Source organism: Lissotriton helveticus, chromosome 2_1 (genome assembly GCF_964261635.1).
Source record: "Lissotriton helveticus chromosome 2_1, aLisHel1.1, whole genome shotgun sequence".
Taxonomy (NCBI): domain Eukaryota; kingdom Metazoa; phylum Chordata; class Amphibia; order Caudata; family Salamandridae; genus Lissotriton; species Lissotriton helveticus.
In genome coordinates, this window is record NC_136059.1 from 1592307238 (window position 1) to 1592332942 (window position 25705).

At 38.8% G+C, this 25705-nt stretch overlaps 1 protein-coding gene across 3 annotated transcripts in view; it reads right to left on the bottom strand.

Moving 5' to 3' along the window:
• Positions 1 to 25705, bottom strand: part of LOC144818798 (phospholipid-transporting ATPase ABCA1-like) — a 3252877-nt gene that overhangs the window by 1136378 nt on the left and 2090794 nt on the right. For all 3 annotated transcript variants that reach the window (XM_078676562.1, XM_078676560.1, XM_078676561.1), the window contains exon 31: positions 3359 to 3457. In XM_078676562.1, the coding sequence (XP_078532688.1) occupies positions 3359 to 3457 (99 nt within the window). The remainder of the gene's footprint in view (positions 1 to 3358; positions 3458 to 25705) is intronic.

The following is a 25705-nucleotide window of genomic DNA, read 5'->3' on the forward strand; positions in this document are numbered from 1 at the left end:
CTGGAACTTTTTCAAGGTAAGCCTCGCTCATGCGTCACCCCACAGTCCGATGTTCAATGTCATTTTGTTTGCCTCCAATGGCATTCATTTATGGAATCACTTCCTGTTAAAATGCATTATGGGACTTGTGGTTGAGCTCTAATTCCAGACCCCTTGATACTCAGTCCGAGTTCTTTAAAGGATGTTTTATTTTGTTCCGTGTCTCCCTCAGTATTGTTATTCCCAATTAATTGTTTTCTGACACTAGAGGTTGGACAGTGATTCAAAGAGCCTGCTAATTATTTAAAAACCCTCCAGTGGGTCGAGCGCTACGCTGCTGTTCTTGCGGTGCTTGCTTCAAAGTACCTCAGTTGGGTGACGGGCTTCCGCGGGTCAGCCTGCATGGAGACTGGCAGCCAAACCATATATATATATACTTTCATGCCAGGAAGGGTCCTTCCGGCATCGGCTCCCTCGTCGGGTGGCGCGTTCTTCGACGAACCCAAATGCCGATAAAGTTTTCAATTCAAATCCAATAACTGCTGATAAGCAAACGCGCACTCAGAAGTTGATTTTGCTGCAAAGTATTTATTCTTTGGTAACGCTACGCGTTTCGACACTAACTTGTGCCTTGATCACACGATAACCCCTCCAACAGTGCCGGCATGTTTAAATAATAGACATTGACGAGGTAACACGGTTTGTAAGTCACGTGACAATGTAAATGGAACTGTCCGCCATTTCTCAGTGGTAAAACAATGAACACAGAGCAAATAACTAGAACTCGTTTTTTCTACTGCTGTGAGTGCGCCTTCAAAATGCTTCTGGCCTTTGTTTGAAAATAATCACACGGCTGCCGTGCCGTTGAAGGTTCACCGACTCCGCAACTGCAAGGAAAGGCTGCGCGGCAGAATGGAACTATGCCGAAGCAGCGATCAGCACAGCGGTGGTGAGTGAATTAACCAGCATGACATTTGGGGCCCACTGGAGGGTGACAAATTATGCTTTTAACTGGGACAGGGAGGGCTGACGAGGAGGTAATGTACATTTAGGAATCAGGCAGGCTCATACTAATAAATTCAGACAAATGTATGGGATAAAGTAGTAATCAGCTGAAGCAACATGCTGCCGTGTTTAGCAATGCTGCTGTGTCAGGTGTTCAACTTAGTCATCAGTAATGAGAACCATCAGAAAGCAACCACCAGGACATAGGGAAAGTCATCACACTCCAGCACAGCAGCACTTGATACCATTACCTATAGTGTGGAAATAACTCATGGGCCTTCAAGCTTGTCATCGCTCTCCATGTATTCTGCAACATCTACTGCAACACGTCCCTCACCATTTCCTCCTCCTGCTCAGCTCAGCTTCGACTCAGCCTCTTACACAGGAAGAACAGCAGCTAGCCAGACTGGTGCAAGCCACAAAACTATGCTGGTGAATGATGTTGCGCTTTTGCAGATCGAACCATCCAGAATTGGGCACAAACCTGTGCCTGACACTAAAATCCCTATCATGGGAACTCCACAATGGTTAATTAACTTGTATATTTTCATTTGTCCATGCAGGGGGAAAATTCATCTGATTCACATGATTCTGATTCCTTGAGTTTGAAAGCCTGGTTCATTGCATCAGGATTTCACATTTCCCCTTGCAAATGGCTTTTTCCACACCTAAGTCGAACTTTGTCCTCCAAATGCTTTAAGAATGGTACCTATAATGAGAACATATATATCGTTCATGCTACCCTTAACTCTTTAAGCAAATTACGTTTTGTTTACCCACATTCATCACTCTACACTTGCAGGAATTCACACTGGATTTCAGTCCCATGGTTAATGAAATACCTCCTGACTTTAATATGTAATTCATATGCCCAAAATCGCTGAATTATTGCCATTGTTTTTAGGTGGCTTATCGTTGTACTGATTTTCATGTCTCATTGGGAGCAGTTGAGCGAGATACAGCACTTTTTTTACTCAGGGGCAAATTCATGAGAGGCTTGCGTCACGTTTGTACCGCACAAAGTGGTACAGCGTGACTGTAAGTAAGATTCATGAAGCCATGCAAAGCCACATTGCTTGGCTTTGAAAGGCTTCATAGATCTGGAGTAAGACAACGCAGGTCAAATCGCTGGTTTGCCTTACTCTGCGCACAGGAGGCGGTCCCACGCAACTTCTATTGATTTTGAGGCATTTCCAGATTTACAAGGACTTGTAAACCCGGGAATGCATCAAACTTTTACACCTCCCCAAATAAAGCAAAACAAGGAGAAACATGTTTATTTCTCCTGTTTTTTTTCCTCTCTCTATTTGTGGTGTGTGTGCTGCATTATGCAGCACACATAAAAATAGGAAAACACCCCTATGGATTGGGTTGTGCAGGAAGGAGCACCTTTCTGCACAAACACAATCCTGCCCTCAACACAAGCACCTTGGCACCATGGTGAAAGGGTGCCTATGTTGGCGCATGGCTGCTGAAGGGGGGAAAGGACAGGAATGCATAATGTTTGATAAATACAGTGCATTTCTGCACTTTACCTGTGGCGCAGAGCAGCAAGTTAACTTGCTCCACCGCCATAATGTAATTTAAGTAGCATTTACATGGTGGGCATATTACGCAATGTAGCAGGCACGTACTGGGTAAGGCGGTAGATAGCTTTTCGTTTGAGCTGGCATGGGTGTTCCATTTAGGCACCAGCTAGCACACTGTTTCCCTAGGCGCACACAAGGCCCTCCTTACAAGAACTGTGATAATAATACTTTTCAAATTGCAGGTACATTTTGCACAGATCCCTTGGTTTTTTCCAAGGTAAGACTTGGAGAAATTTGTGTATGCAAATATTGCAAAATGGTGCGTTCTGCAACTCAAAACACAGGAAAACATGGGGCGATATTATTAAGAACGGAGATAACATTATCGCCGTTCTTGATAATATGGCGCCTTGGAGTATTGCCTCCGTTCCGACCTGCAGGACCTGAAATAGAGGGTAATAAATACCACATATAAACGTTTGTAATTTAAGTGTGTTCAATTCAACTGCTTTTCTGCTCAAAGGTACAAGGGGGTTAACCGAAGGAAAGGTGCTAATAAACAGATTAAATTGATAACATTGACTGCCATTATGTTGAAAATGCAAAGAATGGGCAGTGGAAGGCCTTCCCATTTGTCCACATTCACTGTGACCATGAACGCCTTTTCTTTGAGCTGCATACCTAACATTCGCCTTACTTTAATATTGCCTTCGTGTTTCTAGCGAGACAGTCCCCTAGAGATCACGCTGCTTCTGTCAAATCTCTCGCTTCTCTAGGAAGGATACGTTACGGCAGCCCCTACGCAGACAGCGCAGGCACCCAATAATTCTGAAGACGCTACTTACGGAATGGGATCATTCTTCATGCAGCGCGTCCCGAATCCTGGATCGTTTGTCAATGAATCTATCACATTTGACACCTGGACGTTGGCGGGCTCATCATTGCTGTAAACAAACACAAGGCGCGATTAAAGTTGCAGCATCGCCTTCGGGCCACAACAAAATCTTCCCTTTTTTTGCATACACAGAGTTTCAAGCTAAATGGCAAAGACAACCCGCAGCACCATAATTAGAAGACAGCGTGTATAAAAAAAACTACACACGTGAAGTTTGAGCTGAAAACTGTGTCAGTTGCTCCTCTCCAAGTTTCTGACACTTGTTTTTTGAACTTCTATTTTGAATCCCCCATTAGAAATCAGCAGGTGGTTCATCAAGCTCCCTGCAATGCTTTCGTCCAGGCATCTGTCACTTTCAGGCAGAACGTTTCTTTTTGTCTTTGAAAGTGAAGGGCGTAAATTGAGAGAAATCTCCTGTCTTTTCTGTCAGCGTCATTGCAACCAACTGCTTTTCAGCTGAACTGGAATATATTTATCACTACCTAATAATAACGAATTGTTGAAACTTTCAGTTAAGCACACTTTCCAGGAATCTCGAATAAATCAATGTTAAAAGGTTTCCCAAGGGGCTGATATGGATACTGATACGATGTTTATTTATATGGTAAGTCTTTGGGGCCATAAGCTCACAGAACATGCTTTGTTTAATTTAGTTTTTAGAGTTGAGGGAACAGACGTTCTTGTGATGGATTAAGTAATGAAGATGGAGACAGATGTCAGTCAACTAAGAACAAAGAGGACGAATATGCGAGTGAAGAATGGAGCAGAAAGGCCCCAGGGACGTGGGAAGCTAGTAAACAGAAATGTGAAAGGGTGAAATATACATGCAAAACAAGTGTTTGAAAAGGAGACAAACAGCTAAATTGGAACAAACAGTGATGGGGGTATTGGTGGAGGGAACCAGGCAGCCAGGTCTGAATAACTCGTCAAAACCAGGATTGCCATTAACATTCTGGGACTTTTAGTCTTGTTTAACACCACAAACTGAGGAATCCAGGTAGCAAACACAAAGAAACGAGCATTTGCAAAGGCAATTGTTCTGGCCTTTCACGTAGCTAGAGTAACTCCAGTAATTACCAGATGTCTTTTTTGACTCAGAAGAAATTGTGGTAAGTATTCAAGAAGAATGCAGATCTTCACAACATTATGAAATGTCACTCTCGAGTCGGAAGCAACTGCTTAAGAAGTTTGCAAAGAGCTCCGAAAACTCATTCTGTTCCAAATGTCCTTCTTCAATAAGATGCAACAGCTTTAAATGTCCTTCGCAAAGTGAGTTGGTGTGGATTCAGCATAAAAGTATACAAACCCCCTTTTGCTTCTCTAATAAATTGTGCTTGATTTCAATATGATATGTAAATATACCAATGCTGGTACATGCCGATGAATCAATATTGCAACTTTCAATTAATATCTTAATTACTATGGAGCACCTGTAATAACCTGGTACCTTCTATCATAATGCTGGGACACTGCTGTTTTATTTTGAATGGCATTATATTTATGCCCCAATAAAATGCCCACCATAACATGAGCTACTTTACACCAAAACTTGAGAACTACCCAGGGTTCTCTGCTTCTTTTTTTGCACAATGTATGTGTCACTCTATGCCTGAAAGTGTATTGTTTTGACTTATACTGGGTGCTCTCTTGTGTCTGGACAAAGCTATACCTCACTGAAGAGCTCTAAGTACAGTGAAACACTGTGTATGGGGTTGCTTTTACTCATTTCAGGTTGGCTTGGCTGGTATTTACCAATTCAAAGATGTAATACTGTGCCTGAAGTGGTAAATGGCTTTTGTCATTTTACAGCTCAGCATGGACAGCACTGTGCTAGTCCTATGCTTAAAGACTTTGCTGTAGAAATGGCAAAAGACTTCGTCCCTTAGTATCTCGGCGTGGATGGCACTGTGCTAATCCTATGCTTAAAGAATTTGATAGAAAAGCCGACATTTGAGGTGAGCCGATCTAGAGTGTTGCTGGTTTTGAGAGTTCTCTATACAGGAGCTGCTTTCTGCCTAAACTTGAGAACTACACAGAGTTCTCTGCTTCTGTTTTGCACAATTAATGCATCACTCAATGCCTGAAAGGGTATTGTTTTGACTTATACTGGGTGCTCCCTCGTGTCTGGACAAAGCTGTTCCTCTCTGAAGAGCTCTATGTAGAGCGAAAGACTGTGTCAGGGGTTGCTTTTACTCATTTAAGGTTACCTTGGTTGGTATTTTACCATATCCAAACTGTAATACTGTGCCTGAAGTGGTAAATGGCTTTTGTAATTTTACAGCTCAGCATGGACAGCACTGTGCTAGTCCTATGCTTAAAGACTTTGCTGTAAAAATGCCAAAAGACTTTGTCCCTTTCTATCTCTGCATGGATGGCACTGTGCTAATCCTATGCTTAAAGTATTTGATAGAAAAGCAGACATTGAGGTGAGCAGATCTAGAGTGTCGCTGGTGTTTTGAGTGCTCTATACATGAGCTGCTTTCCATATAAACTTGAGAACTACCCAGAGTTCTCTCCTTTTTTGCACAATTTATGCGGCACTCTATGCCTGAAAGGGTATTGTTTTGATATATATACGTACATATGTATATATATATATATATATATATATATATATATATATATATATATAAATAAATATTTTTATGTTGTGGAGAGGGTGTGTAGAGAGTGCCCAAACATTCTCTCAGGAAATTAACAATAATTCACTCAATCTGAAGTTTACATGTAACACCAGTGGTGAGAGTATACATTTTCTAGACTTAGAAATCTTTGTTGAAGAGGGCAAACTACAATCAAGGACATTCTGATAGCCCACTGCAGGGAATGCAATACTACACGCGCATAGCTTCCACCGCACCACTCTAAAAGAAAGCATACCCTGCACCGAGTGTCTTCGCATGAAGCGCAACTGCAGCACAGACAGCAGCCTTAATGAAACTACTAAGGATCTCTGCAATAGACTAGCACTAAGAGGGTATAGTGAAGAAACATTGACTAAAGCAAGAAACAAAACAGCAAAAATCTCACGTAGAGATCTTCTTGCCGAAAAACCAGGGACTGTAACACAAACACCAGTAGGTACTGCTACTAATACACCTAGACTCATCACAGGTTTCAATGTCTACCATGTCCAAGTCAGGAAAAGAATCCACAGACACTGGAACTCAGTCAGAAATGACCCTGTCATTGGCACCATCTGCCGCAAAACTCCCCAATTCACTCTTCAGGAGAGCCAAGTCTATGAGACAGGAGATAGTTAACAACGCCCCTGGAAAAGGGAAAAGTGGCAATACATGGCTCAACACACCAAAAGGATTTTTCAAATGCGCCAAATGCAAGGCTTGTAAGCATGGCGTAAATACTAAAGAGGTCAAGTTACCTTTCAGACAATCCCCATATGTCATCAGAGGGTACTACACATGTAAATCAGACTTTGCGGTCTATGTCCTTTTTGCACCTGTGGTAAAACATTCCACGTGTGCATCCTACAACATCTTAGGGCAATTACCAATAACGACCCATCCTACCCTATTGCACGACATGTCAACACGACCCACAACGAAAGGGCGCAAGATCTCTCCTTCTATGTAGTAGACACCATCCCTAAAAGCCCTAGGGGAGGCAACAGACAACTTGCTCTTAGAAGGCTGGAATCATGCTACATTATCCTCTACAATTCCAAAATCCCTATTGGAATGAATGCGGATGAAGCAATAACTGTACACCTGTAATATGACTTTGCTGCTTGTCCCGCTCTAGGTCCAGACTCTGTGACGTTTGGACACACCCACATTTAATTTTGTTTTATTTAGTTAACTCACCTTGTTTCACCCTTGACTTAGCACCCTACTTTGTGACACCCTGTTCCCATCCTTACATCCTGTGCCCCCTTGTCCCGAATTTAGTCTAGACTTTTTCAGATTTATAGGAAGTTTTTAGCCATTTTTTCATTCTTAGCCCACTTGGGCTATATTCTACCGGTCTTATACAATAACGCACTTGGAAGACACACTAACGGCACCACGAGGATGCTGTGAATAACCGCTGCATGTCTGAGTTCAGTACACTTTACTCAGATGATAACGCTAGGGCGTATACACTCCCCGTCAGCCCACTGGGGCTGCATCACAGTTATCTGCGCCCGGGGTAGCTTATTCCCTTGTCCACGTATAGCGCGGGTTAAATTTGCCTGAGACTCTGACATTTACGTTGTCTTTACACAGTTTTATCAACGGTTTGTTCATACATTATAACTTACCATTTGGCCCATGCCAGCAGCACCCCCGCATCCCTAAAAACTCTCTCCCTTCTTAGGCAATTTGAACACTAAGGATTTAAACCATTACAGGTTAAGGAGGCACTTTACATGTTCTTCTATGTCTACACATGGGAATAGGATGATGTCACACTCGGGAATAGGCTTCTCTTTCCTGTTTTTTAATAATACACCTATTATATATTATTTGCTCACAGTTAAGGGTATGCCATTAAATACATAGGGACAGATTTACAAGCCCCTTGCGCCACTTTTGCGTCACTTTTCCCATGTTAAAATGACGCAAAAGTGGCGCAAGTGGCTTGTAAATCTGACCCATATTTTATATGATTTGTTATTACATATATCTAGATGTCTTGGCATGTATTCAATACGGAAAGGGATCGTGTTTTGCACTATCATGGTACAATAGCCATAGGAAATCTCTATGACTATGAAGATGCTGCTAGGTTGCTGTGACAACCATGTGAAACTAGGTGCATATATTGCGAATCTCTTGTGTGTACCAGATGTAGTGACCAAGGCGGTACGCCACCGAAACTCGTCTAAGCTGTTGTTGGATTAATAAATACCTTTGTGCCATCATCTCACGGAGTCGGTGCCTGTCTGTTCGGCGCCGTCAGGATTATATATATATTTATTTATATATGTATATATATATATATATATATATATATATATATATATATATATATATATATATATATATATATATATATATATATGTGTATATATATATATATATATATACATATATATATATGTGTATATATATATATATTACCTACTGGCGGTCGCCAGTAGCTATATATAGTTAGGATTTTTTCCCTATGGGATTTTTGAAAATTCTATGTCTAATAACTTTGGCGTTTGTGGACGGAATTGGCTGAAATTTTCAGGAAAATGGCACATTTTGTTTCTGAGCAGGCCCTGAAAATTTGGGGGGGGTTCGTCAAGGGGGGGGCCGAGAAAAAAGGGGGTCCCAAAACGTGTTTTTAACATTGAGTTTTCCATAGGGCGGTTGGCCTCACTTTTAGCCCGAACGGCTGAATGGATTTGCACGAAACTTGGCAAAATTGTAGGGACTGGTAGCCCGATGTGCCTTTTGTAGGTCTCAATATATGTGCTACAGTGGATTTTGAGAAATTAACGTTTAAAAAAAGATATATATCTGTAACAGCGGACCGGGCAGCGCTCCAGTTCGCGTACTTTTCGCATAACGGAACTTCGCGTAGCGAAGCTGATTGGCTCTCCGGTGTCTGTCAACATTCTAAACAGTCCGGAGCGGCCGCCATCTTGTCTCTCGGTAGGATTGAGAGACAAGAGGAGGCCAAAACAAAGGTGGAAATAACCATAAGGGGGCATAGTAGATCCTCCCTGATCCCCTAGGTTTAATGTGGAGGCTTTAAAAGGGCACCGCGGGGCAAAAAAAAACAATTTTTTTTTTTGTTTTTTTTCGTGGGTAGCGCCCGGTCCGCGAACCGGGAAGCGTTCTGGGCAGCGTACTGCAATGAAAAATGAATGAGAGACTTTTCAAATGCAGTATGTTAATTGATTGTTGGTTTTGTTGATTATTTTTTATTTTTTTTATTTTTTAAACAATTATTTATTATTGTGATTGTGTTTGAAAATGTAATAACATTTCTAACATTTAACTAGTTTATGAATTACATATAAAAATGATTAAAGACTCAAACAATTTTTTAATATTAAATACAATTTTATTTTTCGGATTGTTTTTCAAAATTTAATAGAACGTCTAGCATTTGACTGTCCGGTATGTCCTCTTGTTGAGTGAACATAAGTTCCCACATTTGACCGTCATCATAATGAAGTAAATGATCCACAGATTCTACACATTGAACTAATTCATGGTCCCGTGATTCATCCATGAAATCTGAGTCATCATTGTCCTCAATATCTTTTTCTGTGTTGTTCTCCAGAACAATTTCGAAGGAAACATTCTGCTCACCTTCCATTTTATTGCTGTAATTTGCATAAAAAATAAATATATCAGTAGAGATAGGGCACTGTTGGGTTTAAGTTCAGACAGGTACTTGTGAGTTTATAACAGAGAAGTAATCTATGGGCACTGTATGGTTTCAGGCGTGAAGTAGTACTATTAAAAAGTGCCTGTGAAGAAGCCTAAGTAAATTCATAATTATACCACAGAAACCTAAATCAATCCATAATTAAAATAAAGAAGCCTTTCTCAATGTCTAACTCTTACAGAGGGATAGTATATAACTATCTGAAAATGTTTTCAAATTTATAAAAAAATATCTCACCTTCTAAAAACAAGTTTAAGTTGTGAGTGAAAATTATCTTGCAATGTAGTTCAGGAAGTAGTAGTCAAAATGGCTGTGTTTCTCTCTCTTCCTTTATATATATTCAGGTACATAACCAATGAAATGTCAGGTAAAAAAAGTAGAAAATGAAAGTAACATTTTCATTGGTTGTCAATTCCAACACTTCAGATGTGTTTTGTGAAGTAATTTACCTCAGGGTATTTAGAGAGGTCTACAGGCTAAATGACTAAATGGAATTCCAATCAAATTTGTGAAAATGGTAGGGATTGGTATGTAGTATGAGCTAATCTATATTTGGTGAAATTGTCTCCAGTGGCTTTTCTGTGAACTACTTTCCCACCTTTTTTGATGGTGCGCTTCTCAGGGAGCGACCCGGTACGCGAACCGTTGAGCGCCTCGGTTCGCGGACCTTAAGCGTTCCGGGAGTCCACCATTTTGTGTTTCGGTCGAATTAAGATACAAGATGGAGGGTAACTAATAATCAGAATGGGTAGAAGGGGGCATGGTAGAGTTATCTTGACCCCCTAGGTTTTGTGAAGGTGGCTGAGGAGGCTTATATGTGCGAAAAAAAAACATTTTTTAAAAAAATTTCGTGAGGTTAGCTCCCGGTTCGCGTACCGGGTAGCGCCCCAGGGAGCGTACTTTGTTGAAAATTAGTGAAAAATGTTAGAGTAAAATAATAATTGTGAGTGATTACATGTAGGGTAGCTCTGAGAAGAGCTTTTGGGTTTATGGTACATTTAGGTACTTATAAGTAGGTACCAATGCACATTCTTAAATTCAGAGTGAAAATTCTGTTGCCCTCATCTGAGAAGTGAACTCCATCTCCTCTGTAGATATCTTGCATGTAGTAACGCAAGTTATTGTTGTACAGGGAGCCCATTCCATGGTCTCTCATGTAAGCTGAAACAGATTTGTTTACATGCTTCCTCGACTTCTCAATTTGTGGACAAAATTGCTTGGACCACCTCCATTTCTGTCTTTGGCATATATTTGAATATACCAAGGCAGTCTGAGGAAAAAGTGCCATTAATTGCTCAAAGGTGTCCTTTAAAAGCATTTCCAGACCTACACCAGTCAAAGTGCCCAAGTCATTACCTCCACAGTGCACAATTAACAGGTCAGGTTTGGGCAAATGCATAAAGGTTTTCACCAATGGTATCAATTGGTGACATTTTAATCCTCTGTGGCCAAACCACTTAATTTCCACATCTTGTAAATTGAGGTTAGGTAAATTCCTGTTTTCAACGTACCTTTGAGCCCAGTGAATATAACTATGTCCAACAATCCAGACAGAAAACATGGTGAGAGAAGGTTCTCCTGCAGTCAGATGAAGTGTGGCAATGAAATGGCAGTTGAAAAAATGAGAGTGTAAAATGAAAAAAAACTGTGGAGTTTCTGTGTTCATGAAGCAGTAACAGTGATTGGTGGATTTTGATTGCTGAAAACAGAAAGTTAGGGTGCACAGATGTGTTCTTTGAAAGATGTATTTTGAGTGGTCAATAAAAAATCATTAAATGAAAGAATGCACTGGATATGCAGGTGCACTGAGAGTTCAGAGTTCAATTGCAACATTGTTGTGTGAACTTGCAAACAACAGAGGTCTTCCAAGAGGTGGTTGCCATGCAGATAAGGCAGAAATGGCAGAGGGGGGATGGGTTTTCATTTGAAAAAAGTGAGGGAAGACTTTTGATTGGGTGACATGAGAGATATGTGTGAAGAATTACAGCATTTCTGTGCTTTTGATAGCTGCAGACTCTGGAGTGCATACCTTTTGCTCTGCTGAAGACAAATTGGTGTGTTTCTGAGACTGTTTTCAAACTCAAAGTATTTGCTAAGGTGAGAAAATATTTCTTTAATTTAGATAGAGAATAGTGTGCTTTAAGGAGAAAATTATGAATTATGTGGCGCAAATTGCTTGTAAATATGCTCCCACCTGTGCATGGAAAATTTAGAATTTGAATGTTTGTGTTACATAGCCATGTTAAAAGTGATACAAACATGCTGCAAAGGCAATCAAAAAACGCTTTCATGTGTCTTAAGGACATTTTAAGTCATTTTCCCATGTGCAGTGTTTTGAAATTATGATTTGAAAATCGTTTTGGGGGAAAAGGAATTGTTTTTAAATTTATGACAAGGACATAATGGTGTATGCTTCTTTATAAGGCAATTGACTGTCCCTGATGTTATTTTTCCCATTTTAATGTAAGACCTTTCTCTGTGGCGCAAATTGCTTGTAAATATGCTCCCACCTGTGCATGGTAAATTTAGATTTTAAATGTTTGTGTTACATAGCCATGTTAAAAGTGACCCAACCATGCTGGAAAGGTAATCAAAAAACGCTTTCATGTGTCTTAAGGACATTTTAAGTCATTTTCCCATGTGCAGTGTTTTGAAATTATGATTTGAAAATCGTTTTTGGGGAAAATGAATTGTTTTTAAATTTATGAGAAGGACATAATGGTGTATGCTTCTTTATAAGGCAATTGACTGTCCCTGATGGTATTATTCCCATTTTAATGTAAGACCTTTCTCTGTGGCGCAAATTGCTTGTAAATATGCTCCCATCTGTGCATGGCAAATTTAGATTTTGAATGTTTGTGTTACATAGCCATGTTAAAAGTGATACAAACATGCTGCAAAGGCAATCAAAAAACGCTTTTATGTGTCTTAAGGACATTTTAAGTAATTTTCCCATGTGCAGTGTTTTGAAATTATGATTTGAAAATCGTTTTTGAGGTAAAGGAATGTTGTTAAAATTTATGTGCGTCATATGCCCCCAAATTTCTTTTTCAGCGGTGCAGCAGGGTGTTATTGAGACACCCCTGCACCTTTGGAAAAATTCCTATTTTGTGATGAGCTAATTGCTAATCGCAAATTGCAACCTTCATTCCTATGAGCGTCCTAGCCCATGGAAATGAATGGGTAATTTGCAATTAGCAATTTGCTCATCGCAAATTTGGAATGGTAAAGAATCGCTATTTATTCCTTAAAATTCGCTATTTTGGAAATGCAAAATAGTTATATGATACATATGGCGGTTGATGTCTAACAAGATAAGAAGCTTAGGGATACATTTATGATGACTGGCGCAATGAAGTGGACATCACTTACTTCATTGGTAGAGCTTTACATGTATTATCTCCTCTGTATTCTTCATCAAGCGTAACTTTAATCTGCAATCCTGAGTAGGCCTCACCTTAAACAAACCTCTGGATAGGCCACATCTTATTGTCATCCTGAATTAATCATTTAAAATGCTAGGGACAGATTTATGATAGGTGTATGCCTCTTTTGCGCCACTTAGAAAACACTGTCTATGGGGAAATGACTTAAAATGTCCTTAAGACACATGAATGTGTTTTTTTAAAACGTTTGCAATTTTTTTGGGTCACTTTTAACATGGCTATGTGACTCAAACAGTCAAAATCTAAATTCGCCATGCACAGGTGGGAGCATATTTACAAGGAATGTGCTCCATGGGGAAAGGTCTTATAATGTAATATGGGAAAAATGACATCAGAGACACTGAAATGCCTTATAGAGAAGCATACACCATTATGTCCTTGTCATAAATTTGCAAACCATTACTTTTCCCCAAAAACGATTTTCAAATCATAATTTGAAAACACTGCACATGTGGAAATGACTTAAAATGTCCTTAATTCAAAATTTGCTATTCCTTATTTTGCAATTGCACTGAAGGATTTGCAAATTTTGCGATTCCTTAAATGCAATGTATCAAACAAAAAATATGTAAAAAATGATATTAAGGATTTGGAAACTACCACCAACTTCTAGTTTGTGGTAATTTGCGAATTCTTTTCAAAAAGCATTTTTTTCTAAAAAACAAAAGGTCCCATATGACGCCCATACATGCCCTTAGGGCATGTATGTGTGCCATATGCCCCCAAATTTCTTTTTCAGGGGTGCAGCAGGGTGTTCTTGAGATACCCCTGCACGCTTGAAAAAATTCCTATTTTGTGATGAGCTAATTGCTAATCGCAAATTGCAACCTTCATTCCTATGAGCCTCCTAGGCCATGGAAATGAATGGGTAATTTGCAATTAGCAATTTGCTCATTGCAAATTAGGAATGGTAAAGAATTGCTATTTATTCCTTAAAATTTGCTATTTAGGAAATGCAAAATAGTTTGATGGTACATATGGTGGTTCATCTGTAACAAGATAAGAAGCTTAGGGATACATTTATGATGACTGGCGCAATAAAGTGGACATTACTTACTTCATTGGTAGGCCTTTACATGTATTTTCTCCTATGTATTCTTCATCAAGCGTAACTTTAATCTGCAATCCTGAGTAGGCCTCAACTTAAACAAACCTTTGGATAGGCCACACCTTATTGTCATCCTGGATTAATCATTTAAAATGCTAGGGACAGATTTATGATAGGTGTATGCCTCTTTTGTGTCACTGTGCGTCACTTTTATGATGCAGCGGCGGTGCTAATTTGCAATTAGCAATTTGCTCATTGCAAATTAGGAATGGTAAAGAATTGCTATTTATTCCTTAAAATTTGCTATTTAGGAAATGCAAAATAGTTTGATGGTACATATGGTGGTTCATCTGTAACAAGATAAGAAGCTTAGGGATACATTTATGATGACTGGCGCAATAAAGTGGACATTACTTACTTCATTGGTAGGCCTTTACATGTATTATCTCCTCTGTATTCTTCATCAAGCGTAACTTTAATCTGCAATCCTGAGTAGGCCTCACCTTAAACAAACCTCTGGATAGGCCACACCTTATCGTCATCCTGGATTAATCATTTAAAATGCTAGGGACAGATTTATGATAGGTGTATGCCTCTTTTGTGCCACTGTGCGTCACTTTTATGATGCAGCGGCGGTGCAAAAGATTTGCTATGAGGCGACAAAATTACAAATTGATGCATTTAGGCAGATGTGTCATGGTGTAAAAAAAACGTACCACATGAAACCAATGCAGCAGTGATGCAAAAGATGCACCATGTCGCAAGACAGGCCTCACTTGGGGCCATATGTATCAAGCTAATTAGCATTCGCAAAGATCAAAATTCTACGAATTTCGGCCTTTGCAAATGTAAATTAGACAAATGGTATGTATCAAACAAGTTTGATGCAAAATAAGGAGTAGCAAAATTTGCTATTCCTTATTTTGCAATTGCACTGAAGGATTTGCAAATTTTGTGACTACTTAAATGCAATGTATCAAACAAAAAATATGTAAAAATGACATTAAGGATTTGGAAACTATTGTGGTAAATTGGTGGTAATTTGTGAATTCTTTTCAAAAAGCTTTTTTTTAAAAAAACAAAAGGTCCCATATGACGCCAACACATGCCCTTAGGGCATGTATGTGTGCCATATGCCCCCAAATTTCTTTTTCAGGGGTGCAGCAGGGTGTTCTTGAGACACCCCTGCACCCTTGGAAAAATTCCTAATTTGTGATGAGCAAATTGCTAATCGCAAATTAAACCTTCATTCCTATGAGCCTCCTAGCCCATGGAAATGAATGGGTAACTTGCAATTAGCAATTTGCTCATCGCAAATTAGGAATGGTAAAGAATCGCTATTTATTCCTTAAAATTCGCTATTTAGGAAATGCAAAATATTTTGATGATACATATGGCAGTTCATCTCTAACAAGATAAGAAGCTTAGGGATAGATTTATGATGACTGGCGCATCACCAGGGATGTGCCAGTCATCCTGCGCCGCTGTTCCGCCACCCATGGTGTGCTGTATTTACAATGCGGCGCAGCATGGGGCAAAAATAGCACAGATACGTGACGCATCTGTGCCGTTAAGGTGGCGCATTGCTGGAGTTGTATCGCAAGTGCGATGCAGCTCCAGCAACGATCAGGGGTGCACCATCTCCACAATGTTGCGTCAAGACCTATGCCTGCTTCAAGCAGGCGCAGGGTTTTGACGCAGGTTTCTCCTATCTGATTGTAAATGCGGCACACCATGGGTGGCAGAGCAGTGGTGCATGTTAACTGGTGCATGCCTGGGGATGTGCCATTTAACATAAATCTGCCCCTTTACATTTAAGTATGCGCATGGGACACAGAGTCGGTGAGGCTTATCCAAGGTTAAGAAGAGATGAGTCCTGTTCAGTGAAATATTAGACATAGGCTTCACCTGCTCAGCATCGCTGGATATGGCTAAATAATAGCTGCAAAATGTTACTCTTGTTAAACAATTTTACTATTATAATCTCTGAGATTTGTCTCTTACTCTGCAACATCTCATTGTTGTTATCTTTCTTTAAAGATAAAGACAACCTCAACATGAGCGACAATCTGCAATCAGTTGATTTTGACCTCATCATTGAACTTGTAATTGAAACATCAGTGGATGTTGATCCCTTGGATGATTTAAATCCTGAGGATGAAGAAGAGCGTGATGAGGATGCAGATTTGTCCGAATTATATGACATAGGATGGGAAGCTGACCTGCTTGAGCCTATGGAAATATAAACATTTATTTTTAAAATTTATAATTAATAAAAAGTAAAAAGGTAAACCGTTTAATTTAAAAATAAAGACACCTTCAAAAGCAGGTTATGTGTAGTGTCTTCAATAAAATATTAAAATATGCTCATAAAATTAGATCAGATTCACATATAAAATAGCATAGGTAACATAAATATAAATGTCATTTCTTTTCTGGTATTTCTGTATTGTAAATTTGCAAGGACTAAAAAATCTTCTATTTAAAATGTCAAGTAGTGTGTTAAGTTTTTGATCACTGTTATTGTTTTACTGTTTGGTAATACTGGTTAATAACATTTTTTATTATATTTTACCACAGATTCAACTGCAGATCATTTCAAGATTTCACCATGCCTACAATAGAAAGACAGAGAAAGGCTGCAAAACGTCAAAGACAGCAGGTGAAAAAAAATGAGCAGCAGTCCTCTAACAAAAAGATTTGTCAAGTCACGAAGAAAGCACCGGGTAAGACCACAAAATATTTCATAAGAAATATGTGTAGTAAAAAAAATATTACTACAGAAAATGTTTCAGTCCATAAAACGAGAAGGAATTCAAATGGAAAGGAAAGGCCAATGAAAAATGTTACTGCTAGAGCAAGAGATAACTCTGTGCATGATAGTAGAAGGAAACAACAGTTTAGGGAGATTCGTAAACGAATGTTCCGCAACAGGATAATTGGCAATTTGTTAAAAAATATTAAGAAAGGTCAACAGAAACTGGTTTTTTATAAGAGAAAAAAAAAAGTTGAGAAAGTTATTGATCAGGCATTTGAAATTAAACGTAAGTTATTTATTTTGATAATCAATAGAATTAGGAAGCTAAACAAGGCAATTTATGATTTCAAAAGAAATAGTAGATGGAAGAGAATAGTTAATCGTAGTAATTTTTGTGAAGTTTTTTCTGGAGAATGGATGCATAGTTCAAGCTGTGAGGCATTTTTTAATGAGGAGAGTTATTTCCAGGATGATGATTTGGTGCATGCAGTTGACACCAGTGGTCGTGCTTATGAAGTGAAAGATGGTTGTCCAGTTGAAAAAGAAAAACTTGTGACAACAGAGGCAGAAGAGGTGTTAGGTAATGAGGTTTTAGGAAGACGTGCTAAGGGTCCTGTGTACACCTGGAAGTGTAGTAGTATTTGCAGTGTGCGACAGGATTCCATCAATTTGCTTTGTGATTTTGTACGGTCATTTAATAAGAAAAGTTTGAAGCAGAAAATAAGGTTGTTGCAAGAATTAGATCCTTGCAGAGTAAGAGAAGTGACAGGTTTGCATGGTCATTCACTGGCTTGTCTTTCCAGGAGAGTATGCCAGAGTGTTTTTCATCATTTCAGGATGCTAGCAGTGCATCATAATAAAGTGAGGAAATTAGTTAGAATGTTGTATTATGCTAAGAGTCCAGCAATTATGCTTAAACAATTATGCGCTGCTCTTTTGCATGGTTCTGAAATAGATGTGAAGAATATATGTGAAGAAATTGAGTTTTGTTACTTTGGAAGTAAAGAGGAGAATGTTGAAATTGAGCAAGAAGAAGAGGGTCATGTGGAAGATAGTGTACAGGTTTCCAGTACAGATAATTTCCAGAGGGAAATTGCGACGTTTGAGGTGAAATCAAGTGAGAGGCCTAATTTCACTTGTGTGTGTTGTCGACGCACTTATTATAAGAATCAGACTAAGTTAGTGGATTTATATGCAAAAAGTGAAAGGGAAAATAATAGTGAATGGAAGGATTTCGCAACATACTTGATGGTAGAAAATTGTTTTGATTTGGGATTGGATCAACGTGTGTGTAGTTATTGTTGTTGCAAATTAAATCAAAACCAGATGCCTGCTAGAGCAGTTCATAATAATCTGGAATTGGTTGAGATTCCTTCTGAATTGAAGGATTTAAATACTTATGAATCTATTTTGATTCAAAGTATCCATCCCTTTCAGGCTATTGTAAGAATGGAGCCAAAGACAGGGAAATTGCCTCCATCAGATTTACAGAGAGGATTAAAGGGAAGAGTTGTTTATTTGCCTCTAGATTTGAAGAAAAACATTAACACAATTGGAGTAGAAAAAGTGGAAGAGGAACCTCTGGTTATCTTAGTTAATGGGGTTCCGACAAAGAATAAGAAAATATGGCAAGATTTAGTAGATGTTAGGAAAGTTAAAAAGGCAACATTGTATTTGAAAAAAAATAATAAATACTATAAGAATGTATATGTTGCAGAAGAGGAAGTAAGTGAGGAAGAGGATAGCGATTTGTGTGCTGGTCAAATTGAGAAAGTAGAACCCTCTACTAGTGAAGAAATATATGAACATTATAGTGTTCATCCTCTGCATTCCAAGGAAGTCATGGGGAATGCTATTGAGTTGTTTCAAATGAAACAAGCCAAAGGGAGTCCCATTAGTGTTTGGGAGGAAAGTTTGGAAGCTCGGTGTTTCCCACAGCTTTTTCCAACAGGTCAGGGAGGAAGATATGATGAGCGACCTCATCAAATTCCTGCTTCTGAATACCGGACTTTGCGATTGTATGCAGGAGATGCTAGGTTTCGACAATGCATTCCTTATTTGTTTCATCTCCTGTTTGAAAGCGATCTGTCTGGACTGTCATATGCAGTGAACCACATCTTGAAAAGTGGTATACACATGCAAAACATCTCGGCAAGTGACTTTATGGATAAAGTCAATGTCCAAGACAGTATTTTGGATTCTCACCTGATTAATCTCATGGCGTGTCAGCGTGGTACTAATGAGTACTGGTACCGTCGTCATGGTGATTTAAAATGTATGTTGAGGAACTTAGGTACTCCCACATGGTTCCTCACTCTGAGCTGTGCCGAGTATGGCTGGGAAGACTTACTTGAATTTCTACGAGAGGCAAATGCTAACGTAGATAACATCGAAATCAAGACACCCGGAGAACTGTGCTCTTTGGATCCAGTCAATGTATGTAGGTACTTCAATCATAGATTTGAAGCTATGATGTCTTTCATCATGAATAAGAAGAATCCACCTCTTGGAGAGGTGTTGGATTTCTTCTGGAGAAAGGAGTACCAAGCAAGAGGTGCTCCTCATATACATATGTTGCTGTGGATCAAGGATGCACCTAAATTTGGAACGGATCCAGAAGACTCAGTGATGAGTTTCATCCAACAGTATTCTACGTGTGCTGTTCCAAACGCAAAGGAGAAGAAAAGCCTAAGAGAAAAAGTTCTGCGTTTCCAAAGCCATCGATGTGGAAAGTACTGCCGTCGTAAATTCCGAAACAAGGACAAGTTCTACACTAAATGTCGTTTCGGCTTTCCACGACCGGTGATTTCTAAAGGAAGAGTAAACAGTTTGATGTCTTCGCTGCGACACAATGTCATGAAGAAATCACCTAAAAACACTTACAATTTGAAGAGGAACGAAGAGTCCAAGTACATCAACGACTACAACCCGGTGATTTTGTCCATGTGGAATGCTAACATGGATATACAGTTTGTGGCTGATAACTGTATGGCTGTGGCTCGGTATGTGACGTCTTACATCACCAAAAAAGAGAAGACAGAATTGAAGGATATGTGGGAGGACATTTCCCATGAAAAGAGCCTCAGCAAGAAGTTGTACAGTTTCAGTCTGAAGATGTTGTCGCATCGAGAAATCGGAGCGTACGAATGTTCTGACCGGTTGTCTTCAGCAAGTCTCTATGCCAAGTCCAGGAGTATCGTTTGGGCGAGTCTTGGTCTTGCAGCAACGCGTAATCGAGTTCTCAAACCTGTGCGGGAAATTGAGTATTTGGCGGAAAAGGAGCCAAACAGTACCGACATTTTGAAGACAAACATGTTGGATACATATTATCCAAATCGAAGCAGTCACCTCGAGAATGTTTGTCTGTATGAGGTTCTGCAAAATTACATATTCAAGAGGAACATCAAAGAAGATACTGAGAAAGGAGTGTATGCTGTAATAGGAAGTGAGGGATGTCTGGTCAAGCAAAGAAAATGCCACTTGGTAAACCATCGAAAATTGAGTGGCGAATCTCCTGAAAAAAAGGAGTTTTTCTATTTAGCACTTTTGCAACTTTTCAAGCCTTGGCGTGCAGAAGAGGAACTGCTTGGAGATTTCCTCTGTTACGAAGACTCTTTCAATGCCGCCAAGGAGACCATAGAATGTCCTGCTTTTCCCAAATATGTAGAAATGTTGAATGCGGAAATTGAGCAGGAAGCAACGATTGCAGCCGAGATTGCCAGAGACAGTTCTCAGGACAGTCAGAGTTCTGCTTCATTGAGTCAGGATCCACTAGGAGGACCTGTTATTGAAAATGAAGCTGCCACTGCTATGAATGAAGTGGAAAGAGCCATGGCACATGCTCAAGAGGATGCGGTTAACTTAGAAGAGTTGGAAAGACAACTCAACGTTGAGCAGAGGAAAATATATGACGAAGTTACCATGCAAATTGATCATGGATTAAGTCATGATAAGAAAGAGTGCTCATGTACGTCGTTGAAGCCTGTCCGACTGTACGTGAGTGGAGAAGCGGGAACTGGAAAAAGTTTCCTCATTAAAGCAATTTCATGCTATTTGCAGGAAAGGACAGAGTCATCGATGTCTTGTGTTGTCACTGCTCCAACTGGACTGGCAGCACATAATATTAAAGGGATTACTTTACATCGTTTACTGATGCTGCCAGTGGAGCATGACAACAAATTAGAATATCACAAGCTATCTGGAGATGCTTGTTTTGAAGTTTCAAGAATCTTGAGGAAAATGAAACTTCTTATCATTGACGAAGTAAGCATGGTTTCCAATGTCATGCTTGCCTTTGTGCATTTGAGGATGCAAGAAGTTCTCAAAACAGAGTATGATGTGTTATTTGGTGGCAAACACATCATTGTTTTCGGAGATCTTCTGCAGCTGACACCAGTGAAAGGGCAACCTGTGTTCAAAATGCTCACGCATGAAGATACCAGGAAGTGCCTAGGCAGCATTGGCAACGTCAATATATGGTTAAACTTCAATTATGCTGAACTGCATGAAAATATGCGTCAGGCGAAGGATGAAGTTTACAAGACTATTCTACAAGATGTTAGAATTGGAAAAGTGACCGAGCATGGGAAAGAAGCTTTACATGCACGATTACTGTCAAATTTATATCCAGAACAAGATGTTGTGCCTGAGAATATTTTTCAGAAAATTACTGAGAAGAAATCTGGAATATGTTTGATGCCAACTCTTGCAGAATGTGCCAAATTTAACAACAAAATGTTGCATTTAGAAAAGCAAGAGATTGTGAAACTGGAAGCTATTGATAGAGTAGAGCATATGGGATCAACAATTATTTTGTCTGAGAATCTGAAAACAAAATTGGATTCATTAGAGAAGAGTATATCTAAAACTGCAGGTTTTGAAAAGACTCTGAATGTGTGCTTGAACTGCCGTATAATTTTAAGAAGGAATTTACATGTTGAAAGAGGTCTGGTAAATGGATCAATGGGTAATGTTGTTGATTTTGTGAAATACAGAAATAGAGATGGAATTGAATTTTTAAAAATTAAATTTGATGGCATTGAGGAAGTACAGCTAATTGCTCGTTGTTCTGCTAGATTTTTGCTTGTAAAAGACTTATATGTTCGCCGTAAGCAGTTTCCTGTTTGCTTGGCATATGCGGTGACAATCCATAAATCGCAAGGTTTAAGTGTAGACAGTGCATTGGTGAATATTGGCAGTTCTGTGTTCAAGGAGGGTATGGCATATGTGGCATTGTCACGAGTTAGAACTTTATCGGGATTGTACTTGATTGAGTGTGATGTCACAAACATTTGTGCGGATCTAGATTGTGTTAAGGAATACAATAGGTTAAGAAGAGAGTATGCGCCACATTTGCCTCAGTATCCTTTGTTTGAGAAACGTGTGGTAGGCCGGAAACGAAGAAATGAGAACAATACTGGGGAGGTTGTAGCAAAAAGACAAAAAGTCAATGAACCTAAAATTACAAGCAGAAACAAAAAGGATTCTGTTGAAGATGTTGTTGGTTTTCAGTTTGAAAATAGTTCTGGTGTCAACTGCTATGCTAATGTAGTGGTTAATGTTTTGTTTTCTCTAAAAAATGTAAAAGAAGAGATTGTGGTCAATTCTGATCAAAGATTTTGCAGTTTGTTAAATTCTGTGTTAGAGAAATGTAGCACTGATAGAAGAAACATAGAAAGTGTGTCTGAAATTCGAAATCTGTTAGACAGATGTTCAGGCCAAACACAATTCTCTCAAAATATTCGGCAAGATTGTCAGGAGTTTTTAATGTATATGCTTGATGTATTGCATGCTGAAGGTGTAGATGTAGATCACCTGTTTGGGCTTTCTTATCAATGGCAGCATGACTGCGAGAACTGTATGGTATCAAGTACTACTAGTGTAGACTCAGAAAGATTTATATATTTAACTTTGCCAGACAGTAAATCAGTCTCCTTTAATAAGCTAGTAAAAGCAGCTGATCACAACATGGAGTGTAGCCAATGTAAATCTGAAATGATGTCCACATTATTTATACGAACATATGGCCAGTATGTCATTTTAATGTTCCAACGATGTAGGCCTGATGGAACAAAATTGACAACTTTAATTAAACATTTTGTAGCTTCGCAGTTGTCAATATCAGGAAGGACTTTTGTAACTGCAGCAATTATATATCATGACGGCCCTTCAATAACATCAGGACATTACACAGCTTATTTAAAGTCTAGAAATGGCTGGTCATTCTGCAATGATTCTGTTTTAATTTTCAAAAAAAAATTGCCGTATGACCTTAAAAACTCTTACCTGGTGTTTTTAAAACCAAAATTTTAGGGAAATAATCTCGGGATGTGCTCTGTGGAATTTCAAGAAGTTCTAATGGCTCCTACACAATTTGGCCTTGAGGATAAGTGTAGTTCAGAGACATAACTTCTAACCATAGGACTGGACGTCATGAAGAAATACGTGCACTTTCAATGAGTTCAGAAAAACTGTTTCTTTTTATAAGCTAATTGAAGCAGCCAATCAAAACATGGAGTAGAGGGAATGTAAGTCTGCAATGCTGTCTACTGTTTTACATTGCTTTGTGATTAAAAGTGATGTAGAGAATTAAATAATTGTAGTAGTCATAGAGGTAGTGTAAGTCTGCTTCATAGTAAGCAGTATCAGTGTCATAGGAAATGTAGAACATGACTGAGCAAGAAGGGGAAGATATTACTATTCCAGGATTGTGAAAATGATCTTCAACATTTTAATTCTGAAAGTTGCGGAAATGCCAAATGACGGGATTGGCTTACAAGAAATCCAAGAGTTATAAATGGCTCTGACCAGATTTGGCCTTGTGGAAAATTGTGGTAGAGAGCAAGAAGTCATTTATTGCATGTAACGTGTTTTTAAAAACGATGGAGATTTTCTTTCAGAAAGTGGCGGGCTGAAAGTAATAACAGCACAAAAGAGTGTAAGCTGTTCATAGGACATCCCTGGACGTCATGGAAAGTAAGTTAACTTTAAGGAGTTCTGAATTTTGATTTCTGATGTTGTATGGGTTTTTTAAACACAATCATTTCGATTGTGTTTTTTTTTCCCCGCTGTTACATGATGAATACCTTCAAGTCACTGTTTTTAGTGAAATTTGATACATTCTGAGAACAGCAAAAATAAACCATTTAACATGTATAATTAATGTTCTACTTTTTGTACTTATGATATACATTTAGAAATGTGAGGTAGATATGGAGAAACTGAGGCTTCTGTAAGTGTCAAAGTTAATGCTTACAGTGCTGCACTTCTGGGTACTGTTTTTTTTTTGAAAACTGAATAGGCCTCACCTTAAAGAAACCTCTTGAAAGGACACATCTTATTTGTATCCTGAAAGAATCATTTAAAATGTTAGACACAATTTTATGATGGCTTTACATCTTTTTTGCGCTGCTATTGCATCACTATTGTGAGACATCAGCAGTGCAAAAGATGCACCATGTTCCAAAATAGGCCTCACTTCATCAGCATCAAGATACTGTTTGTTTAAAATATATATCTTTAGGATTGTGTAGGGGACGTATAGCAGCAGAGGCTTCTGTAAATCTCAAAGTTTTTGAAAAACTGTTTCTTCTTGAACCTTTTCCCTTGTCTTTTCAAATTTTTGAATACATGTTTTAATATTTTTGAAATGTTTCTTCTCTCTTTTACAGATTGAAAGTATGAAAAAATATTTGAAAAAGTTAACAAGAATTATAAGGTAAATGTTTTCTACTCTTTTAACCCGCAATCCACTGCTGATGATGTCATTGACTATGTCATGAATGATGTAATAAGTGGACATGACTTACTTCATTGGTAGGCCTTCACATGTATTAATGCATACACTGCTGCACTTCTGTGTACTGTTTCATATGCTGAACTACATCTGCACTATGAGATACCTAAGCAAAGGCAACACAGGTGATGTGATTTTGAAATGAGCAAAAGAAACTCCACGTTTTTCAATTACATTACTTGTGTTTTCTAAGTTTACGGATGACATTGTGCAGATGAACTTTAGGTCTGTCTATGGACACAGAAGAGGTCTGGCCGTTGTTCAAGAGTGAAGTGGACATGTTTTACTTCAATGGTAGGCCTTCACATGTATTATCTCCTCTGTATTCTCAAACAAGCATAAATTTGATATGCAACCCTAAGTAGGCCTCATCTTAAACAAAATTTTGGAGAGGACACACCTTATCGTCATACTGAATCAATCATTTAATCTATCACATTTAACATCTATTAGTTCTACTGCTTCATTTCTTTAATCCTTACTTTCCTGCGTTTGCTACTTCTCTCATTCCTTTCTCTATTACTTAATTATTCTACTCCTTCCAGTATTTTTCTCAGTCCCTCTCTTCTCATACTTCTTCATTATTATTCACTCATTCTGTCTCTATTAATGTTACTGTTTCTGAATGATCTCAAAAAATTTTTAAAACAAGAACAGTAAGTATAAGGATAGGAAACAGACATTTATGTTACAAGAAAGACAGCTATAGGAAGTAAACAAAAGATACTGTTACTCGCAATCCACTGCTGATGATGTCACTGACCATGTCAAGAATGATATAATATGTGACATGATCAGAAGTGGATTGCGGGTAACAGTATGTTTTCTTTACTCCCTGTAGCTGTCTTTCTTTTAACATAACTGTCTGTTTCCTTCCCTTATACTTACTGTTCTTTTTTTTAAAAACATTTTTTGGTTCG